General features: G+C 38.1%; 1 protein-coding gene across 1 annotated transcript; it reads right to left on the bottom strand.

Annotated features, from left to right (window-relative positions):
• Window positions 1-1,113: 1,113 nt before the first annotated feature.
• nrap (nebulin-related anchoring protein) lies at window positions 1,114-16,241 on the bottom strand. Its single transcript, XM_084433687.1, has 43 exons — window positions 16,042-16,241; window positions 15,744-15,838; window positions 15,483-15,570; window positions 14,300-14,404; window positions 14,085-14,189; window positions 13,842-13,946; window positions 13,394-13,501; window positions 13,197-13,301; window positions 13,006-13,113; window positions 12,816-12,923; window positions 12,609-12,716; window positions 12,259-12,375; window positions 11,704-11,808; window positions 11,471-11,578; window positions 11,245-11,358; window positions 10,958-11,056; window positions 10,759-10,863; window positions 10,536-10,643; window positions 10,343-10,450; window positions 10,015-10,212; window positions 9,805-9,909; window positions 9,572-9,670; window positions 9,373-9,477; window positions 9,158-9,265; window positions 8,733-9,044; window positions 8,544-8,648; window positions 7,672-7,770; window positions 7,450-7,554; window positions 7,239-7,346; window positions 7,045-7,158; window positions 6,751-6,948; window positions 6,537-6,641; window positions 6,239-6,337; window positions 6,048-6,152; window positions 5,760-5,867; window positions 5,257-5,568; window positions 5,023-5,127; window positions 4,463-4,561; window positions 4,274-4,378; window positions 3,527-3,634; window positions 3,109-3,420; window positions 2,722-2,874; window positions 1,114-1,961 (listed from the first exon to the last, which is right to left on the bottom strand). Exons 1-43 carry the CDS (start codon window positions 16,111-16,113, stop codon window positions 1,614-1,616), a joined length of 5,586 nt encoding a protein of 1,861 aa, XP_084289813.1. The 5' UTR covers window positions 16,114-16,241; the 3' UTR covers window positions 1,114-1,613.
• Between the last annotated feature and the right edge of the window lie 2,119 nt (window positions 16,242-18,360).

Genomic DNA, 18,360 nt, shown 5'->3' with positions numbered 1-18,360 from the left:
ACCTTTTTCAATCAGGTTTGCATTAGTGAAATTCATGTCCAGCTCCCTGTATTGACTCACACTTGTGTGTTTGTAAAGTAGTAAGCACAAAAGCAATAGAAATTCACTATTAAAGGTCCAGTGAGATGCATAAAGAAACTTGGGTGACAAGGGGTTTGCTGGACACCAAATTAAACAGGGCGGAATGATGACTGCACACATTCAGTAGATGATTTTACTACCACTTTGACCACAAACCCACTGACTCACTGGCAGTTCTTGTCTCTAGGAAAAATGGTCACATTACTCAAAGCTTTCTTTAGAGATGTCAGGCTCTCTTCTTTTCTCAGCAGTGAACTTTGTCTGAGAGGATGCTGCTTTTTCTTTGATTTTTGCTTTTTCTTTCTTTAAAACACAACTCTGCTTTTATATGCATGCAAAATGTGCACTAATTGCAAAAATTGTCATAATTAGTCATCCTCTGTGTGTATCCTATCACCACTCTTGAGGAATCACTGTTAGAAAGATGCATTTAGAAAACCCAGCTGTTCTAATCCTATAGATATATTGTATGAATATGATTACTATAATAGTGCTTGAAGTTAAAAGAAAACTGTTTTTATTCCATATGCTATAATGCAGCATTTGAAGCGAATAGACCTATTTTTTTCTTTTGAGAGTTTTTCCACCGATTCCCGTAACCAATTCCAATAGTCCAATGCCCAGAACTCATCTGTGAACTCGCATCAGCCTTCACAAGTGTTCTCATGGACTAACCATCACCAGTTCCTTCACAACAGTTGTTCAGCACCTCTGCTTTAGGCATTATGGGTCAACACTTGCATTGGAAAAGCAAGAAAATAAACATGATTTATTCGCTTAAACTGATTTTCATTATGTCCCAGCAATATCAGTGAGGCCCCGCTGAGCAGTTCCTCCAAACTGCCAGGAGGAATACCACTATTTTACAGCTTTTACAGTGATCCATCCATCCATCCATCTATCTCATTAAACAGAGAAGTCCTTCCTCAAACAAAGGTCTATAACAAGACTATCAACTATCAACACAATAAAACTGTCTGTGACTGCCCTCTAGTGCTCAAGATTGTTAAAAAGGTGAGATGTTTTATGAAGGACATTTGAAACAAAAACTTTTATTATTATTATGTGTCTTAATTCACACTTAAAATTCTGAGTTGTGGGGCTTTCTCATAAAGCGTAACTTGATAGACATACAATATATCCAATATATCAAACATAACGTATTACTATCAAATCCACAAGAGGTACATGGATCTTACTCTTAAACAGTGAGAGGCCACTTCTCCAAAATCACGCTCACCCTTATTCTTAACATACATTGTCCATACATGCAGCTTTGTTTGATATATTTTCGTAACAATAACTACAATCACCTTCATTAAACCATAGTTAAAAAGAAAACCAACCATGATTTTCATTGTTTACAGTCTGCACTTACTTTAACCATCTTCAAGTTCACTTTTCACTTATAGCTTTCATCTAAATAGCCCTCATTTATGGATCAATTAAAAATACAATCAGAGAACACCAGGATCTACATGATGTTCATAAATTAGATTTAAAAAAAAAGTAAGGAGGACACAAATGACAGATTACATTGTTCCTGACTTTGCAGCAGCCTGATCTGTGATGGCCTGGTTTTCAATCATCTGTCTTGCGGTGGATTCATCAGCATGAGACTGGCTCATAATGGATTGTTTCTTGGAGGACTGGTTGGTGATAGACTGACTTGTGGTTGAATGGGAAGCAACAGACTGTGACGTGATGGATTTTGTGGTCTTGGCCTGCTTGAATGTGGTGTGAATAGTCTTCTTCCTCTTGACGTGGAGGATCTCCATAGCATCAGGATTGACTCCTGGCTGCTGGAACTCCTTTGTGGTCTCCGTCTGCTCTGTGGTGGATTGCTGTTGCTCCTGGAACTCCTGCTGTCTCTTGAGCATCTGAGACAGAAGAAAATGATCAAATGCATTATGGGGAGAGGAAATAGAGTCAAGTTGGTAATGTGGTAAAAATTTTAAAAGCATGACAACTGCTCTGTTCCAAAACCTAGTGCGCTGCCATTTGAAGGCGCACTCCTGATTTGAAGACCATATCTAAAACTTAATATGCCTCCAAATATACCTTGTTTTATAAATAATAAATACATTCTAAAGCAGTATCCCATAACACACTACGACAACCTCAGTATCCAAGATGATGGATGAGCTAAGAGAAATTATTTTTTATAAATAAATGTTTAAAGTCCACATTAAAAAATGTTTTAATCTTCTCTCAGGCGATGTATGCAGGACTTTTCCAATAATTTAGTCCACTTAAACCTCGCCCATGAAAGCTTGTGTTAATCTGCCTCCATTTTTGAATGTCGACTTAAGTTTCACTATGGCTTAAATTTAATTAAATACTAAATGTGTCAAAAATATCTATATATATTATGTACAATATTTGTGTATGTTATGTATTTTTATTCTTAAAGTATTGTACTATTAGGTTAGCAACATGCTAACATCCTAACTCTATTGAAATCCATTCACAGTCACATCATCAGTGCTATTTGTTTAGCTTGTGCTCCAAAATGACCAGGTTTCATGATGCTTAGGATGCAAACAAAGCAGCTCACTAGGGTTTGAAACAGAGCAAATGATCCTATTCAGATATCTTCAGATAAGTAATACTGTGATGTACTGTAGAGTTCTGTCTCACCATTAGATGCTGATACTGGGCGATAGCCTCATCAGTGGTCACACCTTCAGCAAGGCCCAGTTCTGCGGCACGGCGGGCCATTTCTACCTTATGAGAGCCTGGTGGGGTCCAGCCCACACCTTTAATCCAGTTCAGATCTGATTTGTAGTTGACCTGCAACCACAGAGTCAGGACCATTAAACTTGCTACACGAGGACAACTATAAGAACAATTCATTTGTCAAAATAATGTAATCTGAGAAACTTTTGGCATATATTGCTACCAAGTCACTGCAAGTTCATATTTTCACACGCATAGTGTCTCATGTCAACCACATGTCATCAGAGACATTGGCATACAATGGCATCAATACAGTTCTTCACAACATTTAATAATCCCAAAACTCACATCGCTCTGCAGCTGGTAGGCTTGTTTAGCGTGTTTGACGTTGAGCTGATTAGAATCACAGGTGTAGTCATGGAGATGCTGGCGATAGTTGACATTGCTGAGCTGAGCCTGGCTCTTCTTAGCATGCTGGAAATCAGGCTGGTCGGCATGGATCTTAAACTGAGAGCGTGTCTCCTGGGACTGCTTCTTGTACAAGTTGTTGCTCTGGAGCTTCCCTACAGCCAATGAGTGTTTCATCTTGGGGTCATCCTCAACGCTGAGAAGGCCCACCTGATGGCCCTTATCTTTGACAAATGCCTCCTTATAGCGGAACTGAGAAGCAATGGTACAACATATGTTAAATTCAAATTCTGAAGTTGGGTTTTACTTAATGAAATAGTGCACAATTTGGCAGATAAACATTTTGATTATAACTTACATCACTAGCGATTTCTCTAGATGCCTTAGCTGTCTGAAAGGGAATGGCGTCCAACCTGAAGTCATAACCTGCAGACTTCACCTGCTCACCTGATGTTTTATACACTTTCTGCAAAGTGAAAGAGAAAAAAAGAGCATAGACAATATTAAAGGATGTACAATATCATTCAAATGTTCAAAATCTTTTTTTAATGTAATCTCATGCTCACCAAGGCTGCATTTATTTTATCAAAAGTACAGTAAAAAGGTGATATTGTTAAATATTATTACAATTTATTATTACAAGTAAGTTTTTTTTTTTATTATTATATTTTTGTTCAGCAAGGACATATTCATTTAATAAAATATGGCAGTATAGACTTTTACATTTTTTTACAAAATACTTTTTCTTTTTTTTTTCTATTCATCAAAAATACTGGGAAATCTTGGTTTCCACAAAAATATTATGCAGCAAAAACTGTTTTTAACATTGATAATAATAATAAACATTTCTTGAGCACCAAATCAGCATATTAGAATGATTTCTGAAGGATCGTGTGAAGTAAGTAATGATGCTGAAAATTCAGCGTTACCATCACAAGAATAAATTATATTTCAAAATATATTAAAACAGAAAACAATATTTATCAATATCAATATTTCACAATAATACTGTTTTACTGTATTTTTGATCAAATAAATGCAGCCTTGGTGAGCATTAGAGACTTCTTTCAGAGATACTGAGATACCTCTAATAAGAGACCCTTACATTGCTAATTTGCTGAGCATTGATCTTTGCTCTGATGAAGTCAGGATGATCAGAGTGCAATGTGTATTTGTGCATAGAATCAGAGTCTCCAGACTTGTACATCCTCTGAAACAGGATAAAAGTCATGTTATTCACTTCACAATCACTGTCTCCACACACACTGAAATAAGCATGCTGGATGAAGCTTACCTCACTACACTGCATGTAGCTGTTCTTTGCATGGATGATATCTGGTGAATCAGCAATTTGAGTGTACTTCAGACTGTCAGGATGTTGACGGTACTTCTTCTACAGAGGGTAACGATGAAGAAAAGCATTTATTATTAACCGTGATTGTATCAAAGTATGCTGGCAAAATTACGAATATAAACGTGAAACCCCACTCGCAACCCAGTTTATTTCTGTTTTCATTTTAATAATATGTGTGAAGCAGGGTTTTTAAAAGAAAACAAAATCATTGATAATTGATTGGAGTGTGAAAAGTGGGTATTCCATACCAGAATGTCTCCAAATCTAAAATAGTTAAATAGCAGTTCTGCTATTAGTTAAATTTACCCAATGGCCTGTTTGATGTCTGGCCTTACGGATGTCAGCATAAAAGTGAAGATGGTTGAGTAAGAGCAAGTTAGGTTACAGGGGCATTTTTTGGAATAATGTGCATGGGTGATTAATTCACCATAAGACCAGGAAATTGCGTTAAGAAAGTAAATAGGGTAATTTGATTTCATGTTGAATTGAGTGCAACTTACATCACTAATGAGCTCTCCGGCTTTCTTTGCAGACTCCATCTGGGGTGCGCCTGCTGAATCCCAGGCCACTCCCTTCATGAAGTTCAGATCTGATTTGTATACATTCTTTGAAAAGACAAAGAAGACGAGATTTTAATGATTGTATTGAGATGCTTTGCCCTGTCACTCCTTTATGGTATAAATCCAAAACTAAAGATCAGGATCTTAATCTTTTATGGCCTTACTCATTCTCACCTGGCTCTGCAGGTCATATGCCTTTTTGGCCCACTGCACCTTTATATCATCAGGTAGGACTGTGTAAGAGTGGATGCGAGTCTTGTAATCCTGGTCGCTGGCTAAGGCCTGGGCTTTCTTGGCTTGAACCAAGTTCACCATGTCCAGAGGCAGCTGATACTGGCCGCTGGTGGACACAGCGTCTTTGCGATAATGCTGGTCACTGTGCAGACGACCCATCTCCATGCAATGCATGAGGTGCGAGTCCTCCAGAAGGCTACGAGCTCCGATGTGCTTGCCCTTCTCCAATACATGGCTGTGCTTGTATTGAACCTATCAAGGCAAAGGAGGCGAATATGTTCAACTGGATGAACATAATGAATATGGATGAATATGTACTTCTAGAATATGCTGTTTAGCACAAACTTGGCGGCATGATTGCTTAAACATATATATAAATGCATGAGTTTATCAGAGCTGTTTTTGCCCATAAATGTGTATACATTTAGAGAGTGTAATCTTACATCACTAGCAATGCTGGTGGATGCTTTTGCAGCCTGGAAGGGGATATCCTTCATGGTGAGTTTATAACCCTGAGCTCTTAGCACATTCCATGACTCCTTGTACTTAACCTGAAATAAAACAGAAAATGTCAAAACTTTTGTCTTTATGGTCTTGCATGCAAGTTCATTTGAATAAATTCCTCTTTAGAATATCTTTAAAGTGAGCTATACATTTCGGTTAAGAATAGTGGATTTTATGATGTAGCAATATCCATAAACACAAAAATAGAGTTGGAAGGCTCATCTTACATCACTGAAGTTAGCAGCGTTAATCTTGGCCTGGGTGATTTCAGGTCGCTCAGCAGTAATGGTGTAGTTGTGCTTGAAGTTCTCTCCCTTTTCTTTATACAAGCGCTAAATAATATCAGACCACAAGACATTATAATCCCTCTTTCACTGCAAATCACAAAACACAGAGACAATATTGCATGTCCTCCTACCTCATTATTGATCTTGCTACTGGTCTTTGCATGCACAATATCCGGAGAATCCGTGACAGATGTGTGTTTAAAAGAGTAGGGTTGTTGGCGATACTTTTTCTGTTAGGCAACAGAAATAAATACATTTATAATGTGACTTAAAAATACATACACTACTGTTCAAAAGTTTGGAGATGGTACAATTGTTATAAAAGTTTTAATTTCATTCAAATAAAATCTTAATGAGCCCATACTTTTGAACAGCAGTGCAGATGACCATGCTGGATCAAAGTGTTGAAATTTAAATAGCCATTCATACCTCACTGATTAGATCTGTGGCCCGTTTGGATCCTTCAATCTGTAAGGCACCGGTGGCAATCCAGGCCGCACCACGAAGGTAGTTCAGATCAGAGCGGTAGAGTTTCTGTTGTATAAACACAGTATGTTCAAGAGCACTCGACTTTCAGAGGCATTCTGTGGAGCAATGAGTATTGGTAATCATACTAGTGGAAATGCATTGAATAAGACATTACCTCACTCTGTAGGTCATATGCTCTCTTGGCAGCCTGCACTTTGAGGTCATCGGGCAGTGTTGTGTACTTGTGTAATGTAAGTCTGTAGTCCTGATCACTGATCAGAGACTGAGCATTCTTAGCATGGAGCACGTCTAACATATCCATTGGTAGATGGAACTGAGAATGCGACTTAGAAGAGTCTTTTTTGTATTTGAGCTAAGGAGAGAGAAAGTTGATCAATTGCTTGAGCATGATCTCTCAAACTCACATTCATGGTACTTCATTCGGTTGTCTCCTTGCTGGAATACTCACATCACTTTGTATATTTGTGGCATGCACAGAGTGAGCCATGTTTATGTCATCCTGTAGTCCCTTTAGCCCAATCATCTTCCCTTTTGTCTTCTCAAACTGTGCCTTGTACTTTTGCTGGAGGTAAACATTTTATACAGTTAGATAAACGGACAACAGAAACTGTAGTTCATCCCTATTGTGTACAAAATACTCACATCACTGAGGATTTCTGAAGACGATTTGGCTGCTTGGAATGGAATAGCATCCAAGCGCAACTTGTAGCCACCATCTTTAATCTTTGTCCAGGACTCTTTGTAACGTGACTATGAAAAAAAAGAATTCTACTTAATGTGGAAATTCAATTGTTTGTGCATGTTATTAATAGCTACTGAAACAGAAACAGCAGTGTGTGTAATGGATTCTCACCTCACTGATGTTCATGGCATTGATCTTAGCCTGCACATGCTCTGGAATATCTCCAATCAATGTGTACTTGTGCATTTCATTCTCTCCTTTCTTTCTGTATAATCTCTGTTGACATGAAGATCACATACATGAAGAAAAAATTCAACATTTTCTCCTCTCTTTTAACAATTGTCACAGAATTCAATTCATAGATTCAAATACTTATTTATAGAAAAGACGTACATCAAGAACCAGTTTGCTGCTGATTTTGGCCTGGACCATCTCTGGTGTATCCTCCACACTGGTGTACTTCAGAGCGCTCACATTCTGTCTGTATTTTTTCTGGAACATAAACAGGTCATGGCAAAGATTTATATTGACTTTCAGTGCTGGGAGATAAATGTGTTTTAAATTTATTGTCTGAACTGTCTCTTGGGTGTACAGCCCTCAAGGTCTTTCATTTCAAGGACGATTTGCTTCAGTCATTTCATAATAGCTTTTAACACATGCATAATTTAAGTGTTAACCCCTAAGCACATGCTTTTTTATCTTAGCTGAGTTTGACATCTATACTCAAAGTAAGTGCATCTAATAATATTCATGGAGGAGCCTAACAGCAGCACTTAAAATCATAATGTTTCTCTGCTGTACATTTTTCAAAGTCTTAAAACCTTCAGTTTATTCCAAGGTTAAAATTTAAACAGTAAGTAAATTAGTATATAAAATAACTCTTCTTTAGTAAAATACTCAACTACTGTATTAGTTGAAGATATATGCCTATATTTAATATAGTTCTCAGCCATGTTTGCTGAGACAAGGGTTCTTAATAAACTATACAAAGTGCTAATGAACCGAGCACATTGTATAGTTTAGCAGATATATTCTCTGCTAAATATAACCCCATCCATTAACCTATTGCTTAAGCTATTCGCTATGCAAGCATTACATAACTATTCTCCAAGTGGTACTCCACTTTAATTTTTTTTGGAGAGTCCTGCAGATGACCTAGGAATCTAATGACTCACTTAAGTTATTTGAATTTAAGATCTGTAAGAAGAAAAACTATGACATTTAGTGTGTATGGTTGGTCACGTTCATGAGAGGCTGATCTGTACCTCGCTGGCTAAATCTGTAGCTTTTCTGGCCTGTTGTATATCAAGTGATCCAGTGGTCTCCCATCCTACCCCTTTCATCCAGTTCAGGTCAGAGCGATACTTTTTCTGTAAAGAAAACAAAGTTTTGTTGCATTTAGCTTTACAAGTCATTGGCTTTACAAGCCATTCAATTGAATGCTGGGCTCTTACATCACTCTGTTGGCCATATGCTTTCTTGGCCCATTCCAGTTTCATATCACTGGGCAGGAGGGTGTATTTGTGTAAGAAGGTTTTGTAGTTTTGTTCAGTGGCCAGTTCCTGGGCTTTCTTGGCATGGGTGAGGGTCATCATATCGAGTAAGGAACTGTATTTTGTCTTGGTGTCTTCATACTCTTTCTTGTAGTTGAGGTCACTCTGGAGTTTGGTGGCCTGGGCCGAATGGGCCATCTGAGAATCACCTGACACAGTCTTCACACCAATCATCTTCCCTTTTGTCATCTCATATTCTTGCTTGTACTTCACCTACATAAATGGAATATCAGGAGATTAGACTATAAGTCACGATACTTAAGATTCCAGTGTCTAGTTAAGTGCCAAGTGAGTCATGTGTATCAGTAGAGTGTTCGGTCACTCACATCACTGGCGAGATCTCTTGTTGTTTTGGCTGCAAGAATGGAAAGCGTGTCCAGGCCTAGCTCAAAACCCTTCTCTCTCTGCTCTTCCCAAATACCCTTATATGTTTTCTGAAAATTACCAATGTAACGTTGATTAAAAGCAGGCGGTGGGTTGTTAGTTTGTGTGCAGGTTATTGGTGCAACATAAGTACAGTTTCATGTGATTCATTTCATACCCCACTGAGAAGCTTTGCATTAGCTTTGGCTTGCTTGAAGAGAGGCTCATCTTTGCTCATAGTGTACTGGTGCATTGTCTGCTCAGTGCCCGCCTTGTACGTCAGCTGAGGATGAGAAAACACCAACCAATCTCAGATAGGACTCCAGTTAAATGTCCACTGAGGAGATACATATTCAATCAGATTGATCTTATCTTACGCCACTCTGTAGTTCCTGGCTCTTCTTGGCATGTATGATGGAAGGAGTGTCTGCCACTTGTGTGAATTTCACACCGTCCACCTTCTGCCGATAATTTTTCTGTATAGAGGTGAAAAATGTAGCAGGATAAATTTACCAGGATGTTTTTTTTACTGTTAAAAATCCTAGGGAAATACTTTTGACTGGCTATGCGAGTCTAAACAGTATGAAATACACATTTTGTAATCACCAACCTCACTGAGTAGTTCTCCTGCCTTCTTGGCTTGTTCCACATCCAGGCAGCCATCAGCCTCCCATCCGACTCCTTTCATCCAGGTCAGGTCTGATCGGTACTTGTTCTAAAAGAGCCAAAACAAATATCCATTTAGCATGCATAAATGAATGCCTATCATCTGTATCATTCTACTCTGTTCTTGCATATAGACACGCTTTCGTCTTCTTACATCACTCTGCAGTTGGTAAGCTTTCTTAGCTTGCTGCACTTTCATGTCATCAGGCAGGACGGTGTAATCGTGTAACTTCGTCCTGTAGTCCAAATCACTCGCCAGGGCCTGAGCCTTTTTAGCATGACTCAGATTCACCATGTCCAAAGGAAGGTGGAACTTGGATTGAGTCTCCTTAGAACCCTTTTTATAAGCGACCTATAGCACAGAAATTTAATTGTTTTTTGTTTAGGCTATAGTATTTGATGAATCTTAGATTGAGCACTCATGTTAATGGGAAAAATCCAGTTTTGTTTAACTTAACCTGAATTTGGCTACTCAGATTTACCTGGCTGCTAAGCTTGGCCACCTGAAGGGAGTGCAGTGTTTTAGAGTCACTCACATCCATTCCAATGGCTTTGTCCTTGTTCTTTGTATATGACTCCTTATACTTGATCTGTACGGCCCAAGAAATCAAATCAATCCAAGAAAACAAATTTGAATGAAGTTTTACATTTAAACATTGAACATTTGATTCTTACATCACTAGCCAGGTCTCGAGAGGCTTTGGCAGCTTTGAGTGTCAGAGTATCCAGGCCGATATCACATGCTTTGGATTTGTTCTTCTCCCAGTTTTCTTTGTATTTGATCTGTGAACGTGCAGAAAGAAAGTGCTTAACAATGCAATCAACACTGGTAAACTATTTATATATGGATGACAAACAATGTGCCAAGGCTCTGGAATGTGTGTGAGCATAGCCTTACATCACTGACAAGTTCTGCATTGGCTTTTGCCTTCTTAAGTTCTGGTGTATCTTGAGATAATGTATACTGTGTCTTTGTCTTCTCATAGTTGGCTTTGTAGTTCAGCTTTAATGAGAGAGAGATTATATGTGAGGCTTACTGTAGATATGTTGTATTAAATTCACTTAAACACTCAATAAAAAGGACAATTGATGCTTACATTGCTAAGCTGATGAGCATTGATTCTGGCTTGCACAATTTCAGGAGTGTCCGTAACCTGGCTGAATTTCAGCTTGTCGATATGTTGTCTGTAGTTTTTCTGAGTGGGAGAAAAAGGACATCCATTTAGATTAGCTTGCATGTTTACAAGCGTAAAGAAGATCATTTGTAAGGCTAACGCAGCACTGTTCAAGCAATTAAGGTTGGCATTATTACCGAATGACAAATTCTATACACTCTAATACAGGAGGTTTAAGTTTATAGCAGCAACAAGAATGACAGACTTACATCTTTGAGCGGCTCCAGTTTTTTCTGTGACTGATAGGATGGGGTGATGGTGGCTGGATAGTTGTACTCACCCTGCACATTCTTCTCCTGCTCATATTCTGATTTGTAGGAAATCTGAAATCAAATGGTATTAGAGAATATGTAAGCACACTACTCTATGCCTGGTAATAAAACAAAATAGGAGAGATATTATGTTCAGAATTTTTTTTTTTTTTTTTTTTCTTACATCACTGGCAAGCTTTCTGACGTTCATAGCATGCATGGTCTGTTTGTCGATGCCACCCCCTTCATAGTGCCCCTTCATGTGATTGGTGTAATTCTCTTTGTATTTATTCTGCAAACACAGAGTGAATGAGCTTGCATATAACTGCACAAAAGTGCCCAGCACAGCAACACCTTAAATATAGAATATGTAGTCATTCTTTGGGTTAGCAGTCACATCATTGATGAGGCACTCACGTCACTGGTATACTTGGCCATCTTTGACACATTCTTGAACTGTGGCGTCTCACAGTAGTTGATGCTGTGGCCTTTTGTGTTCTCAAGGTCCTTCTTGTATTCAACCTGTATAATGGGAGGATGTCTGGGTCACATAGGCAATTTTAAGTCTCTATCACAGAAAACCATGTGCCCTTTTGACATTTGCTTGTAAATCAGGGTAGGATGGTATCATCAGGCATACACTGTGGCATGCAGGAATATCTACTGGTCGAGTGAGAGGGTCAAAATAGAATGATGATGTGGGCCCTGGGCTTGCGTGTTCTCTTTGTTTATGTCTGTGGGTGGCTGGGCTCAATAGGAGGGCTCATGGGATTTGGGGAATGCAGGTGTGGAGACGTTATGTCTGGAAATGCCATGTTACAAATCTACAGCTAACTAATCAAGGCTTTTTCTAAATATTTTTTACTGGAGATAGACAGTAAATGTCTATTCAAATTAGAATGCCCTCCATCTATTCTCCTGTACCTCATCTCAACATATTTAAGCAATTGACCAAGGGCATATGTCACTCACCTCGCTCATAAGCTTGTTGATCTTGCGTGCACTCTTCAGAGTCAGGTTGTCCTCGGTGTTTAAAGTGTGGTATGCAGAAGATCCCTTCATCTTCTTCAAATCCTTCTTGTATTTCAGCTGCAGGTTAAAAATGGAGAGAGAGGGGTAAGGAAGGTGTTCAAACACAACAATACCAGAAAGAGCTCAATCTACTCTACAGGAAGCTTGTATTCATCTGTCAGGATGAATTCCTGTGACATGAGAGAACATACACAATCAGTCATTTAGACAGTCAGTAAGTCTAAATATGTCCTTTTGATGCCTCTAGAGTGACATACATGACAGACCACTTCAGGAGTGGTGATACTCACATCACTGGCCATGTCATGGGCTCTCTTGGCCATCTGGTATCCAGGGGTAATCATAGCGGGGAAGCTGCCCTTGCCCTTTTGCTGTTCATATTCCTCAGTATAGGCATGCTAAAGGAATTAGAGACGTTTAGTATAACCATGTGGAATGATGTAACCACATAGGATGTAAACCAAAGGTACTGTATGTGCAAAAGGGCATTGTATCACCTGACTGAAGTTTTCTGCATTCTCCCTGGCCAAAGCAAATTCCGCAGCCCCGGCTTCAGTGCTGGCCTTGCCCTTAATCTCCTGCTCATATTTCTGTTGATATTTCACCTGCACGAAAACAACACTGATTTTACATCTATCACGCACATGCAGCTGGCATTTCCATGCGATCGCACATTTGGAAACTTACTTTGCTGGCCATCTCGCCTGCTTTTTTGGCCACCTGGTATCCAGGAGTGAAGTGGGCAGGAAAACTGCCTTTGCCCCTCTGCTGTTCATAGCCTTCAGTGTAGACATACTGTTTTCATGGAAGGAGACACAAAATGAGGATATATGAAGAGTATTCAGCCACAAAGAATTTTCAAGATTCTATTCACTTACATCACTGACGATCTTCCCTTGATTTTTAGCTAAAAGTACGTCAGGAGTATCCGTCACAGCGGTGTATTTTGACACTCGTTCTTCATGGCCTTTCTTATACTCCAACTAAATAAAAAAGCAAGGAATAATAAACTCATACTGGACCTGGTAGGAAAGAAACTGCACCTTTTTTTTTGCAACAGAACCGTTTTGCTTACATTGCTAGCCAGTGTATTGGCTTTCTTTGCCATTTCATATCCTGGAGTGATCATGGCTGGAAAACTGCCCTTTCCTTTAGATTGTTCATATTCTTCTGTGTATTTCACCTGTAAATCAACATAACACATCACATCACAGATAAGAAACATTATTATAATATCACATAATTATCACATAAACAGGGGTAAGATGTCTAAAATGTTACGTTTTAATCTAACATACTAAAAGGTTGCATTTACTATACTTACAATATTTTATATTATAATATAATTAGTTTGGATTTGATCAACCGTCATTAGAAATATGACATAAAGAATTCGCTACTACCACAGTTTGCTATGAGAGAATACTATACCAAGCTCACAAAAATGTTGTGAAGATTCTTGAATTCTTAAAACCTTGCATGCCATTTCAGTGTCAAAGGTCACTTTGGAAATTTGTCCTTACATCACTGGCCAATGAGACTCCAGTCTTGGCATGTATCATCTCAGGTGTGTCTGCTACAGAGGTAAACTGCGTCACGCGCGCTTCATGGCCTCGTTTGTATTCCACCTGCAGCCCAAATTACCATGTCAGGTCACTTTTTTTTTTAATACATCATCATTATTTATCCATTTATTGATGCAGGATAATAGCAAGAGCCTCATTTATCAAAGCATTTGCCCTTTGTGTCTGAATCAGACCACTCACGTCACTAATGGTCTTCTGAGCCTGGGTCACACGTACGATTTCCTGGCTGGTAACGCTGCCTGAGTAAAATGACTGTTGGCCCACAAATTCAGTTTGGTAACCTTGCTGCTTTTAGAAAGATTAGAAACCAGTCACATGTTGAAGTCCATGGCTAAACTTAAACTTAATGGATTTCTGTTCCTACAGTCTATATTTTTTATCAGGGGATTACTCACCTGACTGGCAAGCTGGCTGGCCGCACGAGCTTGCTCGATTTCTTTTGATCTCATGTCATAGTGAAAAGTGGACATAAAACGCTCCCCTTCTTCTCTATATCTATTCTAAAAAACCAGAGGGATGTAAACATGGAGCTGTCAGTGAGCTTCCTATAAGCACAAGCAAAGTCATATTCAAAGATATGCAACGTCAGTGGGTCTAGTTGGTCTTTTTCTGCACTGTCTTTTGATCATTTTCTGGTGATGAAATGAAATTATACATGTGAAATGGAAGTATGGTGGTTTGCAATTTGTCACTCTGAAGACCATCATCGCAGAGCCCAGTGACAGACAGGGGCAGCTGGGGATCCCACAGAGAGAGATATAGAAAAAGAGAGGGAGCCAGAAAGGAAAAGAGGTGGGCTATATTCATGTGGTATAAATTTAAACAGCAAATACATAAAGAAGGCCAGAGAAGAGTATCATGTCACACCACAGAAATAACTGGAGAGATGCAGTTCTCATTCCAATCCTGTAGAGTCACCAGGGCCTTTGAGCTCTCCTAAAAACAACACTTTAACCTAACTCATATAGGGGGTATTACGAGCAAAATGACCCATATTCAATTCTTTAAATACCTTTTGCTTGTAAATCAGTGTAAGACAGTATACACTGACCATCACTAGTTCAGCACCAGGCAGCCTAAAAAGCTGAATTGTAAAGTTTCTCTGAATCTGTATGATTGTTTAAAAGAACCTTTTCATTAATTTATCATTGATTTCATTTAAAAACTTTGCGCATACCTGTGTTTCAAAGCTGTTAATGAGCTTAAATATCTTTAAAGTCAAGTATTTTTAAAGTCTCCATAAGTAAACTAATAAAATAATTTCAATTCAGATCTTATTACACAATTTATTTGTTAAGAAGCCGTGTTATAAGTGGGATAATGTACAGTCAACTGGTCATTATCGCAAAATAAATCACCATTATTTTGTGATAAAGATCAGCTGACTGTACATTACGCCTTACTTAATATTTAATATATTCTATATAGAAATACACCTAAATTTAACAGCATTACCTTATTTTTTTTTTTGCTTGTACTCCCTAAAATAATTGTTCCCCAATGTTACAGAAAAACAAAATATGACTGAATAAAGTTTGGTTGTGTTTTCTGTTGTCTGTGATGTAAACAAAGCCTCACCTCACTGGCTGCCACAGATTGCTTCTTGGCATTGATGTTGACTGGGGTCTCATAAACACTTGTAAAAGTGTTGTTCTTTGGATTATGCCTATGAGATATGAGAGACAAATAATTATATATTCAACACATGAAAGGGCCAAATTTTGCAAATTATGCCTTCAGCCAATACGCAAAGAAAAATAATGCTGACTTATTGAAACACTCAGCCTTAATTGTTACAAAAAAAATGAGATTCGAGCCAAAAATTACTCAAAAACTTACACTTGGCAGTATGGCCTTTTCTGATGGCTGACAAAATTATTGGCAGTCAGAACCATTTTACAGTCCTCACAGTGAAAACATGATTTGTGCCAATTCTGAAAGAGAAAAGAGGGATATTTCATGCAGAGCGTGAGAAAATGAAAAGAACTGAATACAATTCCTCCTTAAAATCTGTCCAATTTAATTGGTCCAAAGTAGTCATAGAAAACATGGATAGACTTAACTTTAAAATACATGATCTCATTATGATAATCTATGGACTATCGTTTAAATTGAGACACACATGGTAAAGCCTTACCTGACCGATAAGATTGATCTTCTCCGCTGGGTACACCACAAACCCGCACCTGGCACACTTTTGAACATTCATAATTGTATCCAATTAAGCCGGCAACTCCAGAGAAATATAAAAACAACTTGTAAAAACGGTCAGTACAGGAAAGCGAGGCTTCCCAGACAGTCCCTTGTGCCCACTTCTGTCCTGTGTTAAACTTAGATCTGCTCTCTGACGGAGACCCTGTCTAGTAAATGTCAGTGGGTGCAGAGTTCCGCCCCTCTTTAGCTGTTGCCAGTCAGCTGACTGGTTGACCAGCTGTCAGTTACATTGAGAGATGTCACTGAATTGTGATCACGGTGTTGTTCTCTTTGAGTACATTAGTCACAGCCTTCAGACATGCTCTAAATAGGTGAATGAAGTCACGGCTAGATTGACCATTGCACATGTTATGAAATGCCTTCTTTCTAAAAGCATATCATGGCTTTCCGTCATTTTCTCAAATAAGATTTAATTGTTCATGCTGTTATATACTACATAACTTTAAGATGATTAAGCCATTCTCAAAATATGGTGACAAACATGTCCACTGACAGTCATTACAAATATTTAAAATATAACAGAAATCCTGTATAAAATTCTATACTTTTATGAAATAATATAAAATGTTTGACTACATAATTTTGCACATTTCTACTCCACTGACATTTGCAGTTTTACAATTTGTACTAATTTTGTTTTTCCTATAGGTTAATTACTGCAAGTCGAAACAAAATTAATAATATAAATAAATGTTAAAGTTATAATATAAATTAGAATGTCTGTCCTTTATTTCATGTCATTGGTGTTATAAATGTTAAAAAAAAAAAAAGTATTCTGAAAATACAAAAAGTTATTTCCAAAGTCAAAGGCCAGAAGACAAAGAGGCTGTTCAAATGGGAACATGGATATTTCTCAGTATGGGATAAAAAGGTATTCATTTACTTTAAATTTAATTGGGATAATGTATTGATTTTTAGTCTGGTATATGATGTTGGTAACACTTTAGTTTAGGATATTACTTTAGGATTTAGTTTAGGGTGTTGGCTGTTTATTACGTATAAAGCGCATATTAATGCCTTATTCTGCATGACCATATTCTTCATTTTTAATCCTTCCCAATTCCTACTCAATATACCTAAACGTAACTATTAATAAGCAGTAATTAGGAGTTTATTGAGACAAAAGTCATAGTTAATAGTTAGTTAATAGTGAGAATTGGACCCTAATCTAAAGTGTGACCATGATGTTTGTTTTAAAATGAAATTGACAGCATTTTTATTCATCCTTCATGTGAATTTGTCACTTTCTGCATTTCTAAATAAAATAAACAAATAAGTCAAGTTGCCCCTAATGAATAGTAGGCTAATAGTGTCAACATATAGCCCTATTAGTAAATATTGGCCCTCAACTTTTATGTTAGAAAACCTAATTGAATTTAGCCATTAACAATTAGCTATGTAACTGTAACCCTTGTAGCACATTTGCATATTAAATGTGAGAAGATTCATTTTTTAATAAGAAGGAAAACATAAATTTCAATGCCAAGTTCAGACTTATTGGCCTAGACCAGTGATGTAAAATAATGCAGCTGGCATTTAATGAAAAACCAATGGGAGGGAATGCCATAACAAGACAGCCCTGGGCCCATATGCAATTTATTTAAACAGGTCCCCTCGGTATTTATATGCAAACCCTGCATAGGCTACAGTAGGCCTACCAGATGCTACGCCACTGATTAGAAGAAGTAACTCACTCATAAGAAGCAAATAGATAGTGTGCAAAATGAGTGAATGTCTCAACATGAATAAATAAAATCAAGGTTTTATAATTTCTTCTACATAAATGTAAATGTAGCCCATACAGAAATTCCCCCTTGTTTAGTCTTTTGAGCCATTTGCTTCACTTTTTTTTAGATTGCAACCATATAATTTGTATCAGTTTTGAGGAAGAGTTTTCTGAACTGCAGTTATGTTCGCTTATATGTGAGTGATCCAGTGGTCATTGGAGTTTTATGCCCTGTCCAAATACCCACACTTGCAGTCTTTGCACTTTACCGTCTACTTACATGTCGTATTTCCTGTATTTGGCCCAAGTGTTCAAGTGGGCGTGAAGACTGCAAGTGTGTAGAACTTTTGATTATCCGATGGGACACACTTATAGTCTTGCGCACTTACTTCCTGTCGCGTGCACGCGCTCTAAAGTGGCCAAGACCGCAATAAGTGTAGAGCAGCTGCGTTCCATTCGACAGGGACAGGGTCCCTAGCAGTGAGTGTTCACTGCTCCCTACTCCCTGAAGACGGT

This window comes from Rutilus rutilus (assembly GCF_951802725.1).
Source record: "Rutilus rutilus genome assembly, chromosome: 16".
NCBI classification, from domain to species: Eukaryota; Metazoa; Chordata; class Actinopteri; order Cypriniformes; family Leuciscidae; genus Rutilus; species Rutilus rutilus.
Note: the sequence above shows the minus strand (reverse complement) of the source record. Positions and strands in the feature narration are given on the sequence as shown.

Bases quoted from the DNA above. Each gene is read 5' to 3' on its own strand.
- nrap (XM_084433687.1), bottom strand. From the start codon at position 16,113: ATGAATGTTCAAAAGTGTGCCAGGTGCGGGTTTGTGGTGTACCCAGCG. The intron at 12,717-12,815 runs GTGATACAATGC...TAATTCCTTTAG, and splicing joins ATGCAGAAAACTTCAGTCAG to CATGCCTATACTGAGGAATA. The intron at 8,649-8,732 runs GTAAGAGCCCAG...TTTTCTTTACAG, and splicing joins CATATGGCCAACAGAGTGAT to AAAAAGTATCGCTCTGACCT.